General features: G+C 46.1%; 1 protein-coding gene and 1 long non-coding RNA gene across 5 annotated transcripts in view; one reads left to right on the top strand and one right to left on the bottom strand.

The window, feature by feature from the left end:
• KIF25 (kinesin family member 25) overlaps positions 1-10,735 on the top strand; it is a 43,940-nt gene extending 33,205 nt beyond the window's left edge. For 2 of the 3 annotated variants that reach the window (XM_075043356.1, XM_075043355.1), the window contains 4 exons: positions 3,770-3,921; positions 6,217-6,414; positions 8,978-9,133; positions 10,376-10,735. In XM_075043356.1, the coding sequence (XP_074899457.1) occupies positions 3,770-3,921; positions 6,217-6,414; positions 8,978-9,133; positions 10,376-10,533 (664 nt within the window). In that variant the 3' untranslated portion in view covers positions 10,534-10,735. Of the gene's footprint in view, positions 1-3,769; positions 3,922-6,216; positions 6,415-8,648; positions 8,675-8,977; positions 9,134-10,375 lie in introns of those variants that run through there. The other variant, XM_075043357.1, reaches the window with a different exon arrangement.
• LOC142038198 (uncharacterized) lies at positions 4,315-24,223 on the bottom strand. 2 transcript variants are annotated; one of them, XR_012652537.1, is made up of 5 exons: positions 24,126-24,223; positions 10,182-10,324; positions 9,684-9,841; positions 8,572-8,759; positions 4,315-4,514 (listed from the first exon to the last, which is right to left on the bottom strand). It is a non-coding gene; the product is annotated as an uncharacterized LOC142038198 (long non-coding RNA). The 2 variants fall into 2 exon arrangements; XR_012652538.1 differs by lacking the exon at positions 24,126-24,223 and adding an exon at positions 12,042-12,251.
• Positions 24,224-24,548: the final 325 nt, after the last annotated feature.

Genomic DNA, 24,548 nt, shown 5'->3' with positions numbered 1-24,548 from the left:
TTTATGCCAGTATTAAATCAACATTAACAAAACCAAATTATGACAAGCAGTACTAGTGGCACCAGAGAGGTGACGCTACCCCGTGGAATTAAGCCACTGGATATGTCCCTGTAAGTGCCCAGCACACAAACACAGATTGCAGAAGGGAACACTTCTGCTTGTGCACTGCAGAGGGGTCTAGCAACTTAGAAAAAAATGTTCTGTTCCTTGGGCAAATAATGTTTGTGAAAGAAACATCCTGCCCTATCAAAATGTTTAGCACAGTATTATAGTGTTTTATGTTTCTGGGGGAAACATGATGTTCTTCTTCACTTCTCTATAATAATGCTTGTCATGGTCTAATCTCTGCTTTTCCAGGACGAATTAGAAGTCAGATATGCAAAGCATTCTCCCCCCCTCCCCATTAAAACAAAACACACCCTTAGTGTAAATAATTATTTTTGCCTTGTGGGACTTAGTCACATAAGCAGGCTAGTAGTTGTTTGTTTATGTGGGTTTATGCTATTGCCAGAAAGCCTTGATAAAAATACAAGAATGTACTGGAGGGTTGTGCAAATGTACTTTTATTCTACCTAGTTATATGCGTTTATTGACTTGTATTTTCTAGCCATGGAACAGCTCATAGAAAAGTGAGACCCCAGACAAACTGTAAAGTGGTTCTCTTCACCATGGGGGCTATATAAGTCTCCTTTCTTTCTATGAAATAATAATCACTGCAATATTCTAGGAAGGATTAACATTTGTACCTGGGGTATGCCTGCTCTTCAGTCTTGAGATGAAATATGGTTTCCAGAGAGATTCTGCATCCTTGATTGCACTTTGCATGCTCCATAAGAGCATGGAATGCATTAAAAATGACGAGCTTGAAGTGATGAATCCTTTTGCCCTCTTTGTCTGTATTATGCTGACTGGTAGGTTTCTCTTGGTCTCTGATCTTGGATTTCCCCAGCTGTGATGCTACTCCAACTTTTAGTGTCTGGTTAAGGCTCTGCTGTCAAGGGAAAGAAAAACTCCTTCAGAAGAGGTTGGGAGCAGAGCCTAACCTGTGTGTGCTGAATCTTTCTTGAAGGAGCTAATCTCTTTTCTTTGACTAGAGAAGAAAGGAACCATATGACTTAGAAAATGAAAATGGGTGCATATATTGTGGGTATGATGGAAGTTGAATTCTTCCTGCTTCATCAGAACCTCTAAGTAATTTTTAATTATGGTATTTCAGTAACCAATGTGCTGGCCTGGTTTCATTCCTGAAAAATGCCTACTCCCCTTCCCAAGGGAGCTTTGCATAGTTAGTAGGCAACCCATCTATTTTCCTAGGCTTTGAAGAAGGGAGAGGTGAGATGTAGGTGGACTTGTCCCATAGAAGCAGGAAGGAGAAGCTGCAATAAGGTTTCATTTGTCCTTACAGTTCATAAAATGGCTGCTGTGTTTATTTCTGTAAATTTTAATCTATGGTAAAGGAACCTGGCACCTTGAACTAAGCACCTCTTAAAAACCACTTATCTCAATCAATTGGTACATACTCAATTCTAATGCAAATATAATTAAGAACATGGATTATATCTCAATTACAATGCAAGCAGCAAAAAAAGTCCAATTCCATAAACAGGTTATATTAATAATTACACAGAAAGGTTAACAAGAAAAAGCAAACCCAAACAAAGTAAGGGAATCATTGAATGAGGCCACCCAGCTGCCTGAAATCTAAAGTAAACAGCTGGTGCTTTGAATAAAAACACATCTTCATTTGTGATAATATTTCATCTAGAATATATTGGCCTGCTGGGTCTCATTGGCTTCTCCATATAACCATTAAAGTACAGTAGTCTCTTTCCTGCTAACATGTACATCTTACTGAATCACAAAAACCTCAGTCTCTTTCTTCTTTTATGGCTTGGTTGACTTTGGAGAACATTCAGCATCAAATTTTTAACCTAACCACAACAGGGCTTCTCTTTGTAGAATCTGGTCCTGGCACGTGCAGTACATACAGCATGATAAAGTCGTAGAGATTATAGTAAAAAGTTATTACTGTCAGCCCTGCTGAGAAGCTACTGTGCCAAGCTTGCAGCACTGGGTTGGGGATGCTGTTTACCTCCAAAGTCAACTGCAGTTTCCCAGGAGGTGACCAGCACTGACAGCGTACCCCGAGGCCTGCCTTCTTCTGCAAACACTAGTTAGAAGACAGCAGCCTGTAGCACTGACCCCTTGCCAGTGCACAGCAGCAGCTGGCAGAAGCCTATTGCCCATTGCTACATCCTAGGGAAGGCTGCTTACCTCTCAGGCTGTCCAGTCCTGGCTGAGCAGCTACTGGAAGGTGCAGTTCAAAACTCAGGAAGGCAAGACCTGCCTCCTTGGACTCAAGGCAATAGTCAGATCACCCAGTGCGAGGCTCTGCCTTCTCCGGCAGTAGGACCCAGAGCCTCTGCTTCCGTGCGGGTGCCAGGTCAAACAACCAGGGAGACATCACCAGTGGATGCACGGAGGCAGAGATATTACAGGGGAGGCCAGCATGTGCGGCTCGGGATTGACAGGTGAAGTCTATAGTGAGCATTTAGCTTCTGCAGCCCTGGTTACACAGGGAACTGCTTTTAGGTGGCTGCTTCTCCTAAGTGTCTATAAGCATGGTGTGGCTAAGTGTTTTTCTGTTCCTCAGATGCCCTTGCTTTATTTTCAAAGGAAATTGGTTTAGTTGGATATAGCTCTTTTGTCTCTAAACTCTTCAAGTATGGCTTTTCTTTAGCAGAAAATAAGTTTGTGCCCAGTGTGATTTTCACTGCAATCAGCCAAATCTAAGTCATGAAGGCCTTGTCTTTTAGCGCATGCTTGCTTTTGCTGACTGCAGTGATGTGGAACCAAGCCCGTAGCCTGTCAGGAGAGTTATTAATGGTTCTGGTGTTACAGGGCATTCAGTAACCAGACAGTGATACGCAGTCATAATAACTTATGCCCCCATCTAGAAACTAATATTTAGGTGATGTAACTTAAGTGATTATTGAAGAAGGCAATGCAGTGAAAGGAAAGGGTAGGCAATCTTACCTCATTTGTTTTAAGCATTGCAAACCTGAGGGAAATCATAGTGGGTTTTTTTCTTTACCTAATCAGGTTATTTCACCTTGTGTTAGGTTTTTTTCCCTTTGATTGGTCATATCTGCAGTATTTCCTTTAACTGGAAAAGAAAACAGATAGTATGAGATAAAGTGGTCTATAGAAACTTAAGCTTGTCTATTCTGACACTGTGCTGGAGTCCCTGCTCACTGAACAGTGGAATTGAACTTTTTTCCAAGGATTTTGGATTTAATTCCAAATGTGAAAGATGATTTCCAAAGGCCCAGTGAAATTTCTTTTTTTTTTTTTTTTTCCCCTAATTCTGTACCTCCCAAAGAACAGGAGCTACCTTACCATAAACTGGACAACTCCACTTCCGTAAGACCAGAGATTCCAGGAATGTCTAAATCTGTATATTTTCTTCCAAAGTGTGGAGATGTAGAAATTTCAGTTACTTGTAGAGCTGAGCTACAGTACCTATAGACCTGCAAAGGCTGGCAGGTCACTTCTTCAGCACTTTTAGTCTTGAATTTTCATCTTGGACTATATCCCACCTGAAAAAGCCTATATACAGTTGTTTGTGCAGCTCAAAACTGAGATTAGTATAAGGAGTTAAAAGAGTGGGGGAGTAAAAATGCTCAGATTCACATCTAAGTTGTCAGCTTTCTCATGTGCTTTTTACTGTGAGTCGGTTAAATCTTCTGCTTGTTTCTTTACTTCCCAGGGCTGTTGAAAATGCATCTGAATTTTTGCATCTAGTCAACAAAGGCCTACAGCTGAGAGTCAGGCACCCAACACTGGTGCACGCTCACTCCTCTCGTTCTCATCTGGTAGTTACATTGACCATAACCACAATTGTCTCTGGAGATAACTTTGGTAAGTAGGATGTTACTAAAATACATCTAGAGCCAGTTATTTTTTTGAAAAACAGTCTGTGGACTGATTTTCATAGTGGTTTTTTTCTCCTTTTTCCAATGTTTAATACATTCCCTCAGTTCTCTTCCATTGTTTTACTTCTGCATACTTTCTTAAATAACAGACCAGTTTGATGTTTGAACGCTACTGAAACTTTCATTTTCATAAAAACTTTTCACTTTTCTTTACCTATCTTGACTCGGAGTTCTTGAAGTTTTACAGTATGAAACAACTAATGAAATTTTATCAATAAGTCATAAGATAAGGTATAAGATAGATAAGACATCAATAAGATAGGTACTCAAATACACTCAATGTCCATTAAATTTAGAGTCCATTGAACTGTTAATAATAGGCCACTGCAGGAACAGACAACATAGTTGTCTTATTTACTATGGCAAAACCTGTAATTCTACTTTTCATTACCACACCAAGACTTATCAGTTTATTGCTTTAGGAATAACTTTGGCTTTTGGGGGTTAACTTTGTTTTCTTTTGCTCATGTTGTAATTAGGCTCTCTGCTTCCAGTGCTGTGGTCCATCTCCTTCATACCCTGCAACAACAACATGGTCTTAGAAAGTGAAAAATATTTAACATTTTTTCCCTTAGATTGCTATCAGAAATTAAACCGATAATATTAGCAAAACAGAACAGTGCCCTCGCTTAGCTATGGGCCTTGCCAAAAGACACCGTTACTTCACAAGTTGCAGCTCCAGCATTCCAGATGTTAGGTCTAGCCAGTTCCAGATTCTTGTCAATCAGACAAATGTTACTTTTCAAAATGCAGTGTTTGCACCATTAGTGCACCAGCCATCTTGTCTAGTTCAGACTTTCCTTTGCCATTTCTAATTGCAGTCACCCTACTATGCCATGTTGTCTGGCAGCAAAACTCCAAAGAAATTTCAATTTTATGTTGAATGCAGACTCATAGCGTATGGATGAAGATGTGCATATGGGGGGGGAGGGTAGAGCAGCACTGCAAATGGAATCTTGCTGTAGCAGTGTGACAGTGCATTCTGTCTTCTTTAAAAGGAGAAATTCCTGATTTAAAAGCTAGGTGCAATATCTCAACACTGGAGATCTAAGTCACTAAATAAAAAGTTATAAAGTCTATGATGAGTTCTGCACCTAGAGCCAGGGTTGACAAGCCAACACTTTTTCAGGTTTGGTTAAGGTCTTTTAGCATTTTATTTCAGTATTATCTGTTGTTTGAGGAAAGCAGTTACTTAATTTCCTTGCCTCAAACTGAAGAGGAGTGAGAACACTTATTTTTACATTGTATAGCCTGAAGCCATTTATTCTGTGTAAACCAACACAGCTGCTCTGTCTACACTGTGAACAGCTAGCTTGTTTTAGCACCAGCCTGGCTGGAGAGGTCCGGAGCTCTGCAACCCACTTCAGTCTGTTCCTTACTCAAGTTTTGCAGTTGGGAACTTTGTACTATTGCAACGAGACTCTTTTAAGTCCCCAAGAGAGTCTGTTGTCTCTATTACCTGTGGCAGAGTATGTGCCTTTTATTCTTTTCTGTCTTTCAGAGAGAGATGGATGAAAACCAAAAACACTGAAGAAAAAAAGCAAAACTGCTTTGGGAAAGCCCCTTTGTATATACTCCTGCTAAGCTAACGTCCAAGCAGCTTTCCCAAAGAATCTGTCTTCCTCTTCCTTCCCAGCAGAGAGTGAAAGCCAGATGCTGCTGCTGAGGAAGAGGAAGGATATGAAGCAGTCTAGTGCAGCTACAGAACTACCAGGAGTAGTAAGTAACCAACCTGAACAAGTGGGAATAATGCTGTTGAGGCTAATAGCTCATCACGTGGAGATGCAGCAGTGGGGTATGAGAGCTGAAGGAAGTCTAGAAGGAACAGCAGCAACGGGCAAAACAGAGAAGGCATAATGAACTTTTTTTTTTTTTGCTAGAGGACCAGCAGGTGATGTTTCAAATACACAGAAACACAATTCAGGACTTACTGCTCCCAAACATCCAAAATCTCACTTTGGTTTCAGTCAATCTAAAACTTGAAAAAAAGCCTCTCTAAAGTCCTTACTGGACTCCTGTTTCTTGTTTTCCACACAGAAGCGTGAACAACACCTTAAGACAGAAAAAGTCATTCAGCCTGCCCATGCCATTGGTTCTGACTTGTATATTGCTTCTGTTAGAATAGCCTAAACCAGCAGATATTGTACTTCCCCTACTGATGCCCCTCTCAATTTCCATGGCAGTAATAAGCTCTCTTTGTTTGTTTTTTGCCATTAACCAGGTACTTCATGGGAAGATGAACAAACCAGTCAGAGGCTAAATAAAGAGGTTCCCTGCACCTTTCCACAAAAAATGAGAGAGAATAAATCGACCTCCTCTTCTAGAGCCTCTTCACCAGCACAAATTGAAGCAACTGAGAAAATGAAGCAAGTCAAAACTAGATTGCAGCTGGTGGACCTGGCTGGTAGCGAGTGTGTTGGTAGGCAAACATGTCTGCTATGGGCATGGATCCTCCCACGTCTAGGTTACAATAGCTGCCTTTACCCCTTTATGTAGGATACATGCTGCATTGCTTTCACACCAGGGTGGTTTAAACCCACAGATCCTGGCACAAACAAAATTTGGGGGGGCTGATTTTTGCAGTTTTGCACTGGTACAGTTTAACTGAAAATCTGACTGCATAAGCTTGAAATAAGCCCAGGGCACTTACCTATATCATAGGTATATTATTTGTTCAGACTGGTTTTATTAGACCTGTTTTTCTACTCTGAAAATTAGCATGTCTTTGTAGAGAAATGTTGAAAGTGCATAAATTATTTAAATGTTACAGATAACTGTAATAATTGATATCACCATGTGTGGGTTTTTCTGCCTTATTGTGGAAAAAGTTTTGGAGGAAGTTAGTGTTGAAAAGATAATATTGTTTTCATTGTTTCTTCAAAGCATTTTCCTTTTCCTGCCTCCTCTATGCACACAATAATTTCAAAAACTTGATTATTTCCTAAAGGACAAGCTTTCTTACCAAGAAAAGCCATACAGCCAAATGTACCATTCCAGAAACAATGTTTTGAAAACTGAACCAGTATTATGAAAGAGTCTTTTACTTTACTGCCAAGAATTCTTGCTGTTGCTCACTGTTAAACTTTTGTTCTACAGAAAAACCTAATATAATGCATTATTTTTTTCATTTGCTCTGAGTGCTGGAAACTGTTTGGTAAACATGTAATTGAGTAACAGTGTGTGTGTTGGTTGTCTCCGTTCAACCAGGACAAACATTTACTTGGTTTGGGGCTCAGTGGGCCAGATCCTCCAGTGAAGCCAGAAGAGCTGTGCTCACTTACATCAGTCTTAGATATGTCCCAGCACACGCAGCAGCCTAACCTCTGCCATCAGCTACTCTGATAAAAATGAGGGCAGCTTTTAACTCATAATTGTTTTAAAACATGGACAAATGGAAGTGAGGAGCAGTACAGCAGGCTTCTGGCACACTTCAACACCCTGCCTGGTTAGCTCTGCAGCCATCCTGGATCTAACAGCATTTACAAGCCAAGTGGTCCCTTTTTAGCGAACTAGGTTTCAGTTTGAAAGCTCAGCTAAATGCTTTGGGGAAGTTCATCTAACCAAATGTAGGTAATCAGCAGTTTAAACATGTACCTCCTCACCTATATGCAGTTTTCTGCTTTAGGGTGATGATATCCCTTGTCTCAGGAGTCCACCTTTACTTGCTATAAAAGAAGCCTGGGGGTGGCTGTATACACAATGACCCCAGTAAAGTTAGCCTGAGATACATCATGTCTCAGATTATTGACACCCTGTGGCAGGGTTTTCCAAACTGTTTTGCTCTGTGCTTCTCTGCCAAGAGACTCTACCACTCCAGCCCCATCCTCCCCCACAGTCTCATTTCTCCAGCCCTCACTGTCCAGAATTCTGAGGTTTTTGCTATTACTGTGCCTTTTCACATAGGCCTCTTGAACACCTTCCTTGTTCTCCCAGTTTGGAAAATGCTATCCTAAAGGGAAAACAAGATCCCTCACCTCTCTGTACCTCTCTAGAAGTGGGACAGTAGGCAGTTGAGGAAACTGTTGGCCCCACCTGATCACCTGGCTACCATTAGCTCTGCCCAGCATGGATTATGTGCTCTGGGTAATTAAAAGTGATTGCAGATGCATCTGTACCTCATCCACTATCCTGAAGAAAGGTTGAATTTGAATAATGTGATGCTAATAGGAAGTTTCTCTTCCCCAAATAGCAGAGGTAAGGACAGGAGGAATTAATTACTCTTAACTGCACACTCATCCAAACTGATCAGAGTTGAGCTTGCAGCATCTCTTTAAATTGGTGCAATGTTATGTGTAGACCAAACCTTTCCAGTGTTGCTCACGGGCAGCATAGCTACATACCACTGTGCTGGGTGGATGGTAGAAGGGCATCATTTTCCTTTATCAACACCCTTAGAGCATACCGTACCACAAAACAGCACCTTACAGACTTGGGTAAACATAAATGCCTCACACTTATGGCTGCTGTAGGGTTTTGTTTCTGCACCTTATGCCATCAGTGTCAGTCCTCTTTCTCCTAAGGGATACAGACAGAGCAGTTAACTATTATAAGAAATGGTGGAACACAACAGGCTTACCTCTGGGGATGCTGTGGACTGGTGTTTTCAAAAGCAGCGTTGTCTTATCCAATCATATGGTGTTCCTGCTTTCTCAGTTCCCTGTTCTTAATACATATGGAGCCAAGATGCATTGTACAGCTGAAGAGATCAACTTTAACATGAGATGCTTCAGACCATCTGCAGGCACGGAACCTTCTTTAACTTTCCTTCAAAAGAGCAGAAGTACTGAACAATGTATTGGCAATACAGAGGGAAAAACCACTGCATCTTGCTTTTGGCATGGGTGGACTGGAAGTCATGGCTCAGAATTTGTGTTTAAAAATGTTGCATCAAAAGTAGATGATACAGCAACAGAATTTTTCACACATTACAGTTGAAACAGCTTTGCTTAGTCTTACCACTGCCTTTTTCTTCACTGTGCTAGGTATGTCTGGAGTGACAGGTGCAGCACTGCGAGAGACATCATTTATTAACCGCAGCTTGTCTGCCCTAGCAGACGTTCTCGGAGCAATAGCAGAACAGCGATCTCATGTACCGTATCGAAACAGCAAACTTACGCATCTGCTTCAGGACTCCGTAGGTAAGGGATTATTCTGACTTTGTTTAACAGTATAGATTTCTTTTCCCAATCTTTCTGCTCCTTTGTTGTGTAAAACTAGAGGATGATCTTGAATTCCTCCCTTGTACGTGGGCCCCTATTGAAAGACTCTGGCTTTGGAGAAGCATGAGCACACAGTGAGAGTTCTGACCTCATCCTGAATTTGGCTAAAGCTTCCTGTTTCCAAGGTTCAGTTTAGCAATACACTTGTAAAAATCACATCATCTCTAACAGGATTGTGTAAATGGTAATAACTGCATTTCATTGGTGTTTTCTGTCAGGTACAGTTTACCAGTTAAGCTTAAATCTTTATTACTACAGGCTATAGTCACATATGTGCACATTCCCTAACATTGTGCCATATAACAGTAAGACAAAGGAGGGAGACAGAAGATATGCATGGTACTGTGCTACAACTTCTTTTTGTATTTTGGTTACCTTCTCTTCTCTAGCTCCTCATCTATGCAGAAAGAGTTTTAAAGCAAGTGTAATTCCTGCAGTAATCTCAGATTTGTGTCCATCCATACAGTACCTTAGTCCATTTTTCTTCAGCCAGAAAGCATCATCTCTTATGCTTTCAGTCTCCAGTTCAAGGCATTGACAGCAACTAAGGTAACAGTTCTTGAGAGCTTCTGAAAGACTATTAATTTTTGCTTGAATCTTGAATTTCACTTAGTGCTGGGGTCCCTGCTGTGAAAATGGAAAGCCAAAGAAAGAAGTGAGTTTAGGAGCTATGGTGTATGGGCACCTAGCCTGGTTTTAACCATGCCTGGTGTATGTCTTGGGTGACACTCTTCAAAGTGGCAATTTCCTTGTTTGTTTAATTGTTCTCTGTGAACTTCTAAGTCTGTTTCGCTTTATTGACACACAGATAAGCCATTTTGCCATTACCCCAAATTTACAAACATTTGACAAAACTTAATGAAGTGCCCAGTCCCATAACATATGTGCTGACTACTGGATGAAACTGTAAGGGGAAAAAAAATCTACATTACAAATTGTGAGACATTTATTCTACAGGGGCAAATACCTTATTGTTAGATATAGACTTCCCTTGAGGAGCCGTCTGTTTTCAACAGCCCTCTTCACGGGCAGTCTTCTGTTTCATAAAAGCAATGGTAGCCTGTGCTTGTTGTTGTTGTGTAGATCAATACATTACCAGTGTATAATTTCCTGAAAATAATGAGGTAAATAAGTTATGTTTTGTCTTTTTCCTGCTTTTAGGAGGTGATGCTAAACTGTTGGTGATGCTGTGCATCTCTCCTGACCAGAAGTACTTAACAGAGTCAATGCAGTCTCTGGGATTTGGAACTCGTGCTCGGCAAGTTCAGAGAGGACAAGTCAAGAAAAAAAGTTTCCCAGTGCCGAGTAAAGCAAAATAAAACCTAAGACTCCTGTGGATTAAAGTATTATTAATGAGTTCCTCAGACTGAAATGTATATTGTTGTCCTAAAGCCATTCTTTTAGATATCAACTGCCAGATAAAATAAACAATCTTCAACATGGCATTAGTAAGCCATAAACCTACTGATAATGTTCTTGCTCCAAAGATAATAGCAAGTATCAACAACAGTTACCATAGAATGGTGGAATAGCATAGAAATAAATCAGGCTTTTTTTAGGAAAGCTACTTCAAGACATGGTTTTGGTGATGCGTTTCCTTTGGGCAAGTAGAACTAAGTCAACAGAGCCCTGATTGAGGATGGCACACTTTAGAAAGGCCAAGGGTGCTTTCTGCCTTCTCAGGAGAAGACAGGAGTCTAAATACCATTCCAGTGCTTCAAAGCAGCAAGTGAAGTGCCTCCTCCCAGCTTAGATTAAGATGAGACACGTCATCGTGGCTTGCTCTTCTGTCCAGCACAGATGGGGTCATTCCTGAAGGATTATCAACAGGTTGGAGTGTAAAGGAACTCATCAGCGGCACTGCATGGAGTTCTGTTCTCTGGTTTTAGGTAGGAAGTAACAACACTAGTGAGATGGAGAAAAAGGAGTACGGCTATTCTGTTATCCCTCTGGAATGTGGTTGAGGAAGCAAATGAGGGATTATACAACATTTTGAAAACACACTCAGATTAAATCCCAACTCTGCTGAGTTCACTCAGACTATAGCTTTGCCTATTTGGGGGGCTTTTTTTGCTCCATGAGCACTGAAAGGCCCTGAACTACAGATCCTAATGGGACCTAACTTGTACAACTGTTTTAGTAGTAGCCTGGCCTGTTGTTTCACTTGCTTTTCTGAAGCAAGTTAACCACATCCCAGCCTTGAAGATGCACCTGCACATTAGAAAAGGATAACAGCACATTTCCCATCCATCACCTGAATAAAACACCAAACCACCAGTGTGTGATATGATGCTTGTGATCTTTGAGAGGCTTTCACCCTCTTACACAAACATTGAGACAACATGATGTAGGGTTTATGAATGAAGTTACACTGGGAGAAGTTTCAAAGAAATTTAAGCAATGTTAGATAAGAGAAGCAGTTCTGAGATGAACAGTTGGGTTCAAATAACATCATCTGAGGTGTTTTATGCACTACATTATTGCTTATCAGTGGCCTGAGGATCCAGTCTGCATTTTTACCTCCAGCAATCACTCTGCCTCTAGACTGGGAGAGAGGTCAGTGGTAGGTCACTGTAAGAAGGCTGGAATTGTGGTGGCCTGCCCATAAGGCTGGAGTTTATAGTACTCCAAGTCGCTTAACCTTCACAAGCATAAATATTTATCCAGAGATTATATAGCATACTATTATTGGAATTTCACCCTTGAATATATAACAGCTGCTGTGTTGCATGCAGTGCTCTGGTGCTCAGAACATTAGTGTTGCCATTGGAGAGCTGTAATACTACTTCTTTTCCTAAATAATGTCACAAGGGTAAAAATGCCTTACCTTTACCCGATTCCAGCAGTAACAGATAGGTAGAAAAAGAAGCTGGAGACAGGACCTTATGAAGCTGAATGGTCACTAAAGCAATCTCAGGCGTGAAGGTGTCACAACAAGGAATGTTAGCCTGGTAAATGAAACGCAGGAGCAGACAGCTTCAAGCTCACCTTAGTCTCCTGACAGCTAGGCTACTGAAGCAGGCCATGGATTACAGCTAGAAGAGAGGTTAAGTGTCAAGGGAGGGATAGCCGATTCCACCAGCATCTTTAAAACTAAATAAAATAAAAATATTAAAAATACTTATAGTATTTAGTTTAAATGTTTTTAAGGATTTGGCATTTCCTAAGTTTTATGCAGAAATGTAACTTGTCATGAACTGCACTTTATTTTCTGGAGCTGCTCTTCAAAACTTGATCTTTGTTTACAATCTGTGTGGTAGGGGAAAAGCAGCAATACTTAAAGCTGAGAAATACACCCCTCATACATCAGCAAATACCAAAAGTTTAAGTTTCTACATTAACATCAACTCTGCCAAATTGTGCATAGGCAGCATTCCCTATTCCTGTTTTCCTTGTCAGCATAGCGTATCACTCACTGTTTGACCTGCACAATGAAGTGTACAGAGTATGCAGGGCAGCAAAGTTAACATTTTGCTCTAAGAACTTTCCATTTTAGAACTTCCTGGGTTATAGAGACACGATTGCTCAATCCCAATGTCAGATGTGATGCACTGAAGGAAAGAAGGGTAAGAGTTGTAAGGGTGAAATGGATTGTCTTCTGCCCAAAGATTCACTCAGACCTGCTAAAGGAGAGGCAAGGATCTTCAGACACATAACTGATGTCCTGAGGAGCAAGGAAAACAGCATGTGCAAGGCTCTATACTTCTCTGCTGTAACTTTTTTTAGTTTTCTGATCTTCTGTGCTTTCAGATAACAGCTATGTTAGAAAAGCGGGTGTGACAGATATTCACAGAGCTGACTTTAAGGTTTCATTTGTTGACTAAAGCCTATCCCAATAAACCAGTCCTCATCATCTTGACACTGTACAGCTGAAACACACATACCAACACTTGGAGAAAGAAAGTAAGTGATATTTGAAAGTGTTCTAAAAAACTGAGACAGGAGGTGACAATCACCAGGAAAATGGTGGTCGTTTTTAAGTGCCCAGGTAGTCTATTTGCTAATACAGCTTTGCTCTCTAGGAGGGCAGAAGCACAAGCAAGTAAGAGTAAAAAACTATATAAATCAGGAGAAAAAATAAAATTCAGTGAAGCCCATGAGTGCATAACCCAGAGCTCAGCTGGTCTCTTGATGCATTGAAGCAAGAGCACTCTCAACCCTGCCCTACCTCCTGCCTGCCCAGCCAGGTCACTGGGTCGCTGTTTCAGAGGGAACGCCGCTCAGTATAGCGGATCCTCTCTCCTATCTACAATCAGCATGCCTTGGTGCCAGTCAAGATCTTAACTTTCACTGCTGGGCTCTCATTCTCCTCCACTGGGCCCCACTTTCTCCTGTGACAGTTCAGCCAGTGCTCAGCTATGTCTTGCCTTCCACCATCCCCTGGCTAGCTGTAGGAAAGAGACATTCCTCCACACAGCGATGCAAGGCACCACAAACCCTGGCTACCTGTTGGACTGGCCTTCAGATGCCCCTCTCAGATTTATTCTGCCTTCTTCCTTGCCCTGCAGATGAGCTGAGCAAATCATTTTAGCACAGTAGCTAGGAGCCTCCACCTCCTCCTCAAAAAGCCTACCCATTATTGAAACCACAGCAAAACACATGAGAACTTGGTCTCATGAATACTACAGTATTGAGCATCCTGGTTCAGTGTCAAGTTGGCCAAGGAGTCAACGACGTGAAGCCTGACCAGCGCAGCTGCTGCCTGGGAGACCTGGGGTCTGGTATTCATGCCAAGGTACCCCGAGCACCTTACGGAAGGGTGGAAGCTGATTCCACACTACAAGCACCCCTCACCCCCTGGCACCCTACTCACACATCCTCTAACCCATGGGCCAAGCACCCTCCCAGAAAGCAGAAAATTTGGATCTAGTTTAAAGACAAAGGATTTGAGCTCACGTCTCTCCCCCGCACAAGTGAATCCTCTGGCTTGTAGGACATTCAGCAGATCTGGAGCTGGGGCAGGGACAGTGGGACTCTGCCAGACCAGTCCCCAAGTCCTAATAGCAGCAAGTACTTGTCTAGGGTAAAATACACAGATATGTACACATAGACCTACACAATGGTAGCAGGAGAAATCTAGACATATCTGGAATCTGACAATAGCCTTCGGGGTACAAGTCCAAAATTTGGCCCAAAAGTACAGTTTGGTACTCACATTTAAATTGCTGTGGATTTATCATTACAGATTGAATTTATCGACTCCAGTTGTCGGTTCCCTTGCAGCCAAGGGAAAAGGTTTAACAGGATAGATCCACTTTCAGCAAGTACCTCTGCCTCCCTAGTCTAGTAAGGGAGTCCAGGCAAATGGTTTAGAGCCCCAACTCTCATTTTTGCCACGGCCCAGGAAACTGATTGCTCAAGGACCTGATTTTGAAGAACCTACAACCGCTATGGAGGTTTTTCACTTGTTTTTTCAACCCTGATCCCTACACCATACTTAGTCGGCTCTAACATGAAGCTCTGCAGCGCTGGTCCCACACACCTTCTTTCAGCCTCTGCCAATCTGTCCCTGGTTCACTTGCAGCACGCGGCTTTCCACGCAAGGGAAGGCAGTGTGCAATGGGGCAGAGCAGAGCGTACGACACAGGAGCTGCTCGCCTGCAGGGAATGCCTTTGTGCAGGGCAGCTTACCACGCTCCGAGAGCTGCCCCAGACCAAGCACGTGGCTGGCACGCTGTAAATTCACACTACAGTTCATAGCCCTCTGCACCCTCTGCAGACAAGCCGTTCATCTCCTCCACCACCTAGGAGTATCGCATCAGCAGAGCCCAAGGAAGCAATGTGATCCACAATTGCTTAACAGTCCTGCATCTCATCACAGGGTTAAAAAAAAAAAAAGCAGTAATTATACCAGCCAGCGCCTTTGGCCCACTCTTAAACAAAGCCTTGTCCTATGCTGACGTTTGAAAACTACATATTTAATTTCCACATGTGGCTTCATGCCTTGGCAGCAACCACACCACAAAGAGAGGCTGCTCTTGGTTTTAGCCAGGCTAGGAAAACCATAATTAGCATTGGAAGGTTCACAAAAATGTTTAATTTGTTATTAAATTGCGATTCCATTTTATGAAGCACTTTTCCAAACCTCTGCAGAATGCAAGGCACAGGCAGAATGAAGTGGTTATTGGGAAAGGCTTTCGGCTCCTGCTGTGGACAAGCAGTTGCAAGCTGATGGGCTTGCAAGCCCCTTCAACCGGAGGAAGAGGCAGCAGCGCCTGCTCACAGAGGAGCAGACGGGCCCAGAGCGCAGGAACGCCAAAGGTACCGCGGCCTTCCACAAAACCAACTTGGCGTTTGAGCAACGACATTAACCATAGCCCCAGCCAGACAAAAATGCAAGCCACATACCGTACAAAGGAGGGCACAGGGTGATCTAATTGAAGGGCGCGAGTGAGGGGAAACATTGCCTACAATTCTTTTTTCTTACATCCATTTTTATCAAACCAGGTTTTATCTTGCAATGCATTTGCCCCTTTTAATTTTGTGTATATAAAAGGAGACAAAAAAAATATCTAAGATAAAATCTGAGCCTTCTTGAATTCATGCAAGTATCTCTGGGGAGGCTGGGGGGGCGTACAGCTGCATTCGGTTTCCTTGGTTTGAATTCATCTTTAATAAGTGGCAAGATGCCCATGGCCTCGCATAAGGTTGGCAATGCGTCCGAACAATAACCGTCCCAAAGCCGCATCAAAATACTCTTTGGTGACATTTAGAAGCGAGCGTGTCCCAGCGTGCCCCCGGGGGCAAGGAGACCGAATGCGGCTGAGGGATGGGGCACTGCAGCGTTTGAATAGACCGGTACTTGGGACTAAGGCCCGTGGTTGCGAAGGCACGGAGGGCCGTTCGTTTCGGGTGTAACCTGCGGCCTCCCCACAGTGCTGGCAGGAACGCCATGGGGCTGCACAGAGAGCGCTGGAGCCACCAGTAAAATGCACCTGCATGCTCCACTGTGCATCCCTCACTGAACTCTTGGGCTGCAAGAGCATCTTCATGAGATGATTTAGTCTGCCCCCTTACTTCATGACAACGCTCCCCTCCACCAGTGTTTTTACCAAAGATCTCAGATTTTTTAAAAAAACAACACAACAAACAAACACAAAAAGAAAAGAAAAGAGAGAGAGAGAGATGATCCCTCTTCCCCACAGCCAAGAGTTTGAGATTGCTTAGACAAAGCATTTGGAGGAGGAGTCCCAAACTCAATACTTGAATAACATGATGCCAGGCTCCAAATTCACCTCTTGTTTGCTCAGTACATGACATGTCTCTCATGACTTGGAGATCAGCCTCAGAAATCCTGCTGAAATGCTTAAATGGTCCAGTGACCAGGCATCCAGATGTCACTACTAACAGTTCAAACACCAGGGCCCAAATTCAACAACAAAAGAAGAGAATTGCAGTGCTCCAGCTATCAGGAACAAGTCTTTAGCATCAGCTTTGAGAGAAACAATGGGGGAAAACATCCCTAGATATCAAACTCCAGCAGCATGAGATTTGCACATCTTATCTGCAGACTTGCAGGCTTGAAGTTGTATCTCTGCTCATTACCCTGGGGAACCACAGCTAAGCTGAGTTATCACCCCCATGTTCCTCCAGCACCTCCAGCTTCATGCTTGCAAGTATCTCCTCCAACACATGTCCCCTCTTGCCCTCTTTCTGCTACATGAAATTACTGTCCTGGCTGGGATGAGTCACTGCCCAGCAGCTCACTTAAAGGCAAGCAGCAGAAGGAGTGGTTTTTCCCTCTCATTTTCCTCTGGACTTTACTAATCAGTTCCTTCCCTCTTCTAAACAAAAATAAAAACAACACAACAACAACAAAGCCAACCCACTACTATAAAAAGCTTTGGAAGCCACACCAGAAGCTTTGAAGATCCAAGAGACAGAAGATGATACATCCTCCCTCGCTTCAGATGTTTGGGTTATAGCAGCACGAGCCTCCTCCACCTCTTTCTGAGCATGAACACACACAGACTCTGCCCACTACATGCTCTGAGCTGGCATTTTGAGTAACACAAGCTCCAGGTTAAGCGCACAAGCAGATTCAGAAACATGAGCGTTTTGCAGGACAGCCAGTGCACTACCAAGCAGTCCTCCTTTATGCTTTAGCCACAGGCCTCCAAATACCTCCAGCCCTACATGCTTTGGCCAGGCAGCGCCGATGTTCCCAACACAGCGCAAATTACATGTGCGTGGTGAGTTACATCTGCATTTGAGATCCAGGTGTCCGTGCTCCTTTTCTTTTAACCCGCTTCCCAAGCCCTCTGTGGGGTAGGTGGCTCAGTGTGGGTGGATTCACACGCTCATCCATGCAGTACTTAGAAAGGAGCTGGAGGAGGAGCCCATGCTGCTCCCGCTGGATCTGTGGGCAAGGCTGAATCTGTGAAGAACGGCTAGCCACTGCCTAAGATGCCAATGCTCAGTGCATTGTAACACAACCAAGCTTAGGCAGCCAGATCTAACAAGTTATTTTGCGGTGTCCAACTTGCGGGAAGCACTTCCCAACAGAGACAGGACAAAATTCACAAGAGGCAGTTCAATACTGCAGTACCTAAACGGGGATGCCTCACAGAGATGGCACAGGGCTCGACCCAGGGAGACTACAAACTGGGTGTTGGGAAGGCACCAGGCAGCCCGAGAGCCGCCGCCCAGCCTGCCTCCAGTGAATGCAAGGGGCCATAAAGGACATCGTACCTCTGGACAGCCCCCACTGATGATGTCTTACGGAAAGACACGTGCCCCATCTGCTGTATTCCCAGTCCCCATCCAGAAGAAAGGTTTTACAACGCCTCTTGGAATGCCTCTTTGTGGAAAGCTGTTGTAGGTTCACCACGGACACGGACCAGCTGGAAGTTACAGCAGTATCTTTTGCTACTGCTGGCTACCTAATGCCATGAGAGCAGAGAAACCCCTCTTGGTAGCAAGTCCCTTAGATCAGTCAAGACACTGCAGTGATGTACCCTCTGCACTCTTTACCTCTCCTCTTCCTTTGGTTCATGAAGACTCTGAAACTGCCCGTACCAGCGACCAGACCAGCAGCTGTGATGTGGGGAATGGGCAATTTGAAGGGAGGTAAAAGCCATCCATAGTCAGACTTCTAGACTTCTTCATAGCCTGACTTCTGTTTCCTTACCAGAATCCGGTTTACCTGCTAAATTTGGTGCAGCATTTGCAACAGCAAGGGGCAGGATGAGACTGTGATGCCTGAACACAAGAAGCTATACCTGCACATTCATCAGCATCAGCTCTTTTGTTTGCCCATGTGAACAAGAAGAGAGGACTTATGATGGACATGCTGAAGTGGACACTGTACGACTGCAAGCAACTCACAACAGCCACTTTAGGAACATGGAACACAAGCAATAGGCCTACAGTTTTTCAGCACAAGCAGGTTTGTGTTAAACCCTTCTACCTCAGTCCCATAAATTTGGGCACATCAAAACATCACAACCTTTGCAATCCCAGCTGCAAGTCACGAGCTCAGCTCCCGTGGCGTACAGACAAAAGGCGGAAGAATTGATGAATAACAAAAACATAAAAATGCGCAGTTACACGGGGCAGAGGAAGAGAAGTAAGCTACCTGCACAGTCACTGTGGTGGTCCCGGGAGAGCTCCTGCTGGTGAGGATACAGCAGCTCCTGAAATCCTGGTTAAAAAACCTTCCCTGGTCGAGCTACATAGCAGGGAAACGCAATGCCTGAGGAAGCTGAGCACACAGGTCCTGCCTCTCACATCACCAGGACCGCATCCAGTCCAGTTTTGGAGCTTGTATGAGCTTAGAAGTAGCTACGGGTGTTACCTCTGGCCAAATTCAGGCCAACAGAGCAGCCGCCTTCTCCACCCACCTCCTCTTGTTGGAGGCGAGTGCCCAGGCTCGCTCGCAGGTTTGTTCCTGCTGTGTCTTTCCTGAAGTGAGCCACACACTGCCACAGGACCGAGCCAAGCCCAAGGAAGAGGAGCTGCCAGTGGGGACACCTCTACCAGTTCACAGGCAAGCCCGGCGCTGCACAAGGCAGCACCAAACCGCTTTCAGGCAGGACACCTTTTTGGAGAGCCCAGCCAGCACTCAGGATACCAACGTAGTATATTGTGACCCCCAAACGCTCCATGAGAGCCAGAGAGGACCCCACACCACCAGTCAGGTCCTGCCAGGGCTGCTGTGGCCACGGCACATGCAAGATGCCCGCAGCCGGCTGTGCTCTGGGTCACACACGGTGCCGCTGTCACGGGGTGGTGAGGCGACGGGAAGCCTGAAGGCAAGGAGAGGCCTCACTACAAGCGCAAGAAAGCAAAAGTATCCAGCCTCCAAGCAGGCTAGTGACCTTTGAACACCACCTACCTCCCATAAAGAGTGGAAAGGGAAGAAGAGAAAAGCATAGAGTCCTGAGGGAGAGCCGATAAAGTTCTGGCAGGTGTGAGATACTGGAGACACAGCGACACTGACTCATACAACATTAACTCACTGAAGTCCCAAAAACAACCCTGGGAGTTCAGATCTCGTTAGCGCTTTGCGCCAGGCAGCTGAGATCCCATCCTCAGAGCTGAGGTTTTGCCAGACCCTGGCCACAGTCTCAGTTTGGGCACCTGCTTTGAATGGAGCGGGTCCGAGAGTCCCCTGGAGAAGTCCCCCAGTGTCTCCCACCCACTCGCACCAAGTGGCACGGCCACCAGGTCGGTCCCCGCAGGAGTCCCACCGCCACGGCCCCCAGCTGCCACCCTCACGCTGACAGGGCTGCCACGGGGAGGTTGGACTCAGTGGCCGCAGCACATGTACCCTCGGAGAGGACACTCTTTTGGACAGTTAATACATGTGAGGCCAAGGTCCTCTGCAGCCCAAGAAACTAGGACTGCAGAGCCATTCTCCCAGGAGAGCCCCAAACTCCATGCAAGAGGAGAACCACAGACAAGAGATAAAATAAGGACAGTCAGAGGTAAAACAAGCCCTAGCTTAACGATGTAGTGATCACAGGAGACTCTTATCAAGGTCCTGCTGAGTTGGTGCTGCCCTCACCCATACCATTGCTGCCTGCAATCCTTCCAAGTTATTCCTTACACCAGCACGTCCCAGGGAAGAGTCAGCAGCTTCACCACTAGGACACACCAGGCAAGGGGGAAGGAAGAAGCAGTTTCCAGACCCCATCCCAACAACTGCTTATGACTCCTACAGCAAACAACATGTGAGCAAGACCGAGAGGCAAGCAAGTCCTACCCCACCGCCCCAGCAGGGCTCTCCTTACTTCTCTCCTGCGGAGCTCATCCACAGCACCATGACACTGGAACCTGCTGGTAACTTCTCCCAGAGCATCTGCAGAGACCTTCTCCTTTCCCTGGCTCGTCTCCTCACAGGAGAGCTAATTTCCTGTGCCTTGATTGCTCTCCTTTGTAGCACCCTCCACCTGGACCTGCTACCAGCTGCAGCCAGGTAAACACCTGAGCCACCAGGAACCCTTTCTGGCCCCTGCTCTTGGGCAGAGGAGAGTGGCTTAGGGACACCAGAAACCACCTCACACTCCACACCTGGGATGTCACCGCTGAAGCAGCTGTCCCTGCTGTCATTGTGCCTCACGGGGCTCTGTGTTTTATCCATGCATCCTCTACATGGGAAGAAATTATACTTGGAGCCTTGTGGCACCTCCCTGGAGCTAGAGAGGCAGCTCTGAGCCTGCAGGATGGCATCGACGAGGCAGGGCCAGAGTGGTGGTAGCAGCAGTCTGGGGTAGCAGCTTTGGGGAGTCTTTAAAGCTTGTTAACCTTAAAGGTGCTGGGTTGTCTGAAAGTTTAGCTGATGCTCTGGCAATGTCCTTGGGAAAGGCAGCCTGCAAAAGCTCCTACCCTCTCCTGTTTATTCTGAAAACAGGATAAAATAAGCATCAAGGCTGTAGAGCTTTCCCTTAGCATGCTAGCCCTATATTTTTCAGCAGTAATTCTGCTTTGGATCTCAAAGTGGTTTGTGTTGAAGCAGATTGGAAAGCAATGGTTTGTACCCTCTCTATTATTTTCAGTGCACATGTTAAGCAAAATCATACGCAACTGCTCCCACAGCAAACCCTGCCACTCATCCCCTGCTGCAGGACGTGGCTAGCTGAATGCCAGTGCTGGCAGCCAGGCTGGGCTGGGACTGGCCAGGGGCACGTCCACTCCAGAGGAAGGCCCCGTGTCCGCACCCCCAGCCTCAGGGCATTTCCTAAGCGTGAGTTTGGATTTAGATGTTCAAAAACCACACCCGTACTTGGGGCTCTCTTTATTGCCTTTCTGGCATAGCCCCTTTGAGCAGTCCTATTGCCAAATTTTCCCTTCAGCCAGGTAGGCTGGGAAGGTTTCCTTGTTTTTCTTATTACAAGCTGTGAGCCTTATGCAAAAGCATGACTCGGAGCTGGGGCTTTAAAAAGAAAACACAATGTACTGCAACACCTGCAAGAAATGCGATCAAAGCTGGCAATGCTAATATTGTCCAGCTAGCCCCAGGTGCCTCACCTGCCTTAACGCAGCCCCTCCGGTGACTGCCATGTCCTTCTTGACCATCCCAAGAATGGAAGCTCCCCAAAGTACATCTTGTTAGCACTTTAACAGAGGGATTATAGGAGCCTCTGTTCACATCTGACTAAAAAGACCATCAGCAGAAAGTCTGCATTACCCGTAGAAAGACCGTATAGGCAGAAAACCCTCCCTGACCCCAGCAGTAGCTACGTGTGCCAGAGGAGAGGACAGGCGCATTGCCAGTGTCGCTGGTCCTGCAAATGCAGAGAGCTCAGGATCCGCTTCAGCAGACGCTACAGACAAAAGCCAGGCCGGCTCCCCAGGCTTCCTTCACACACACAGCGAGCAATTTAACCCTAAATATAGGAGCGCAGCCCACAAGCCAGACAAGAAAGATTTCGATACCACCACCAGGAACAACAACAAACTGCACCACAGACCTTATTTCCAGCAGTGGGTAAGCGTGGATGCCTCAGAAGAGGGCAAAAAGCCTCCTCGTTCTCATCCCCCAAAAGTTATGCATCAAGGAGAGAAAAATACCTGGCTTCCTACAGCGCACGTTTTTGCTCAGGGATCTCCGTCCCAATAGCCAGAGCTCTTTTGAATGCACTTGGGTCTGAGAACAGTGCGGAGGGGAGGGTGACCCCAAAGCCTGCACCCAGCAGGGATGGGCTGCCTCAGTGCAACCCTTCCAGCCTGAAACGCCTTGGCGAGAGAGCAAGCCACATTCAAAGCTTCATTTTCTACAAGGGTGGGGAATGTGGCTGTGGGAATCAGTCACTGTGGCCCCGATCATCAGACAGCTCAGGCTATTTGTCAGCTGGTCGTAGGAAAGAGGTGGAGTACTTTCTGTGGCTAATGCAAACTAATTTTTCCTACACTGAATGCTCTGCTGCTGCTGCTAAAGTATTCAGCGGTATTTTCCATGTGGTGGCTTGAGACTTAAGGCTTCTAGCACATGCCATATCCAATTATCTCATTGCATACTGAGAACAGCAGTGATTGGAGAAAGAAAAATAAAGATTGGTATAAATCTATTTATGAGATTTAAAATAAAAATGTGAGGCTGATATTTCCAGGAATAAAAATAAAGCAGAATTTTAAAATACCACAGCTATGCTCTTCAATAGCCCATATTCAGCTGCCCCTGCAGTCTACCAGAAAGCATAAATACAATTTTTGCTCATTACGTCTCTGCGGTAGAACAACAGATTTCCAACGCGAGGGTTGCTAGCCGGATCTTACTCTAACAACTACAGTCTCCTCCTTGCAGAGTCAAATTCAGTACCTGGTTGACTGGCAGCGTGAGAATGCAGTATGGCCATGGGCTGGAGCGTGCTCCCAAAAAATGAGCTGCAGGGACACAATGCCAGCAAAGGAGGAGTGGGAACTACTCTGAGGTGGGTTCACTTTATGAAATGTTGTTTGGGTGCAAGGAGTGCAATCATCCATGGGGAAACAAAGTCCTCCCCATTCATTTCTCCACCATCCCATTGCCTCCTCCACCCCGTCCCTCCTGACCAACGGCACCTTGCTGGTACCAGATTCACCCTTTCCTCCGCTCCCCTCCATGACAAAGCCCAGCGCCGGTGCAGCGGTCAGGGCTGTCGCAGTGCGTGCTGTGCCGGGAAGGTGCCGTGCAAGAGGCACCCTGTACCCCTGCGCTGTCTCACCAAGCCGTGGGCGCAGCTGCTGCGCCAGCTGCAGCTGGGCTGAAGGTCCACGGCAAGGGCAAAAGGGGCCCGACCGTGAACAGGCGGCAGCCCACTGCTAATATTCAGCTACCCGAGGGGGTGTGGAGGTGGAGGTGGAGCTGGACAGTGGGCAAGTGGTTGCAACAGCGGGCAGATGTCATTAAAAATTCAGTACATTTGATTTCCCGGGAGCAGCATGGGGAAATACTCGGCAACGCTGCTCTGACACCTGCAGAGGTTCTGCAGGATGGGTGCTCGCCCCGAGAGGAGGCAGCTCGGCAATGAAAGAAAAACTGCTTCACGGAGTGGTACCCAAGGCTTGTCCACCTCCAGCGGTGCCCCGTGCACGGCGCTGAAGGAACCCACAGGCACAGAGCAGGCACAGCCGACGCTGCCTCAGCTACAGCCCCGTGGATTTCAACTGTCCGTGCCCCTGGGACATCCCATCCCAGAGGTATATTGCATTGAACGGGGCTCGTCTTCCATAAACCGACTCGTTGGAAGGTTTTTTTGAACCAATATCAACATTTCACACCTAGAGCATCCCGTGCTGAGGATTCCCAGAGGCTAAGGCGCAGCAGCTTTGTCCCCAATGTAGTTTGGGCGTACCGCCTCCCATGCAGCAACCAGCCCTGCTGCCCCCGGGACCCCGTCCTACACTTTTTATATTTGTATATTACGGGATTCAAGCCAGCCCCTGACGCCCGCAGCCTCCCTCGGGCTCCCCTCACCCAACTACCGACCTCCCGGCGGTCCGGCCTGCGTGGGCCTTGCGGGTTCCTCCCGTTTCGCAGCCGGCCGTCGGTCCCCGAGCGGGAAGCTCGGTCTCCGGCGGTATCCTGACAGGAGCCGGCCCCCGGCACCACCCGGCCCCCCGACCCCGACCCCGGTTGAGGGAGCCCAGGCCGTGAGGCAGCGGCCGCCGCGTTCCTCGGGCGCCGCCCCGCGCCCCGGGCCCGCCACTGCCGCCCGACGGCCCGGGACAGGCCCCGGCCCCGGCCCGGAGCTCAGCGTGTCCCCCCGGGCCTTGTCTCCCGCCCCGAGTGGGGTCCCTCAGTGCCCCGGGCCTTGTCTCCCGCCCCCGAGTGGGGTCCCTCAGTGCCCCGGGCCTTGTCTCCCACCCCGAGTGGGGTCCCTCAGTGCCCCGCGGGAATGGGCGCGCAGCC

This window comes from Buteo buteo, chromosome 12, assembly GCF_964188355.1.
Source record: "Buteo buteo chromosome 12, bButBut1.hap1.1, whole genome shotgun sequence".
NCBI lineage: Eukaryota > Metazoa > Chordata > Aves > Accipitriformes > Accipitridae > Buteo > Buteo buteo.
This window is presented reverse-complemented; position numbering and strand designations above follow the sequence as displayed.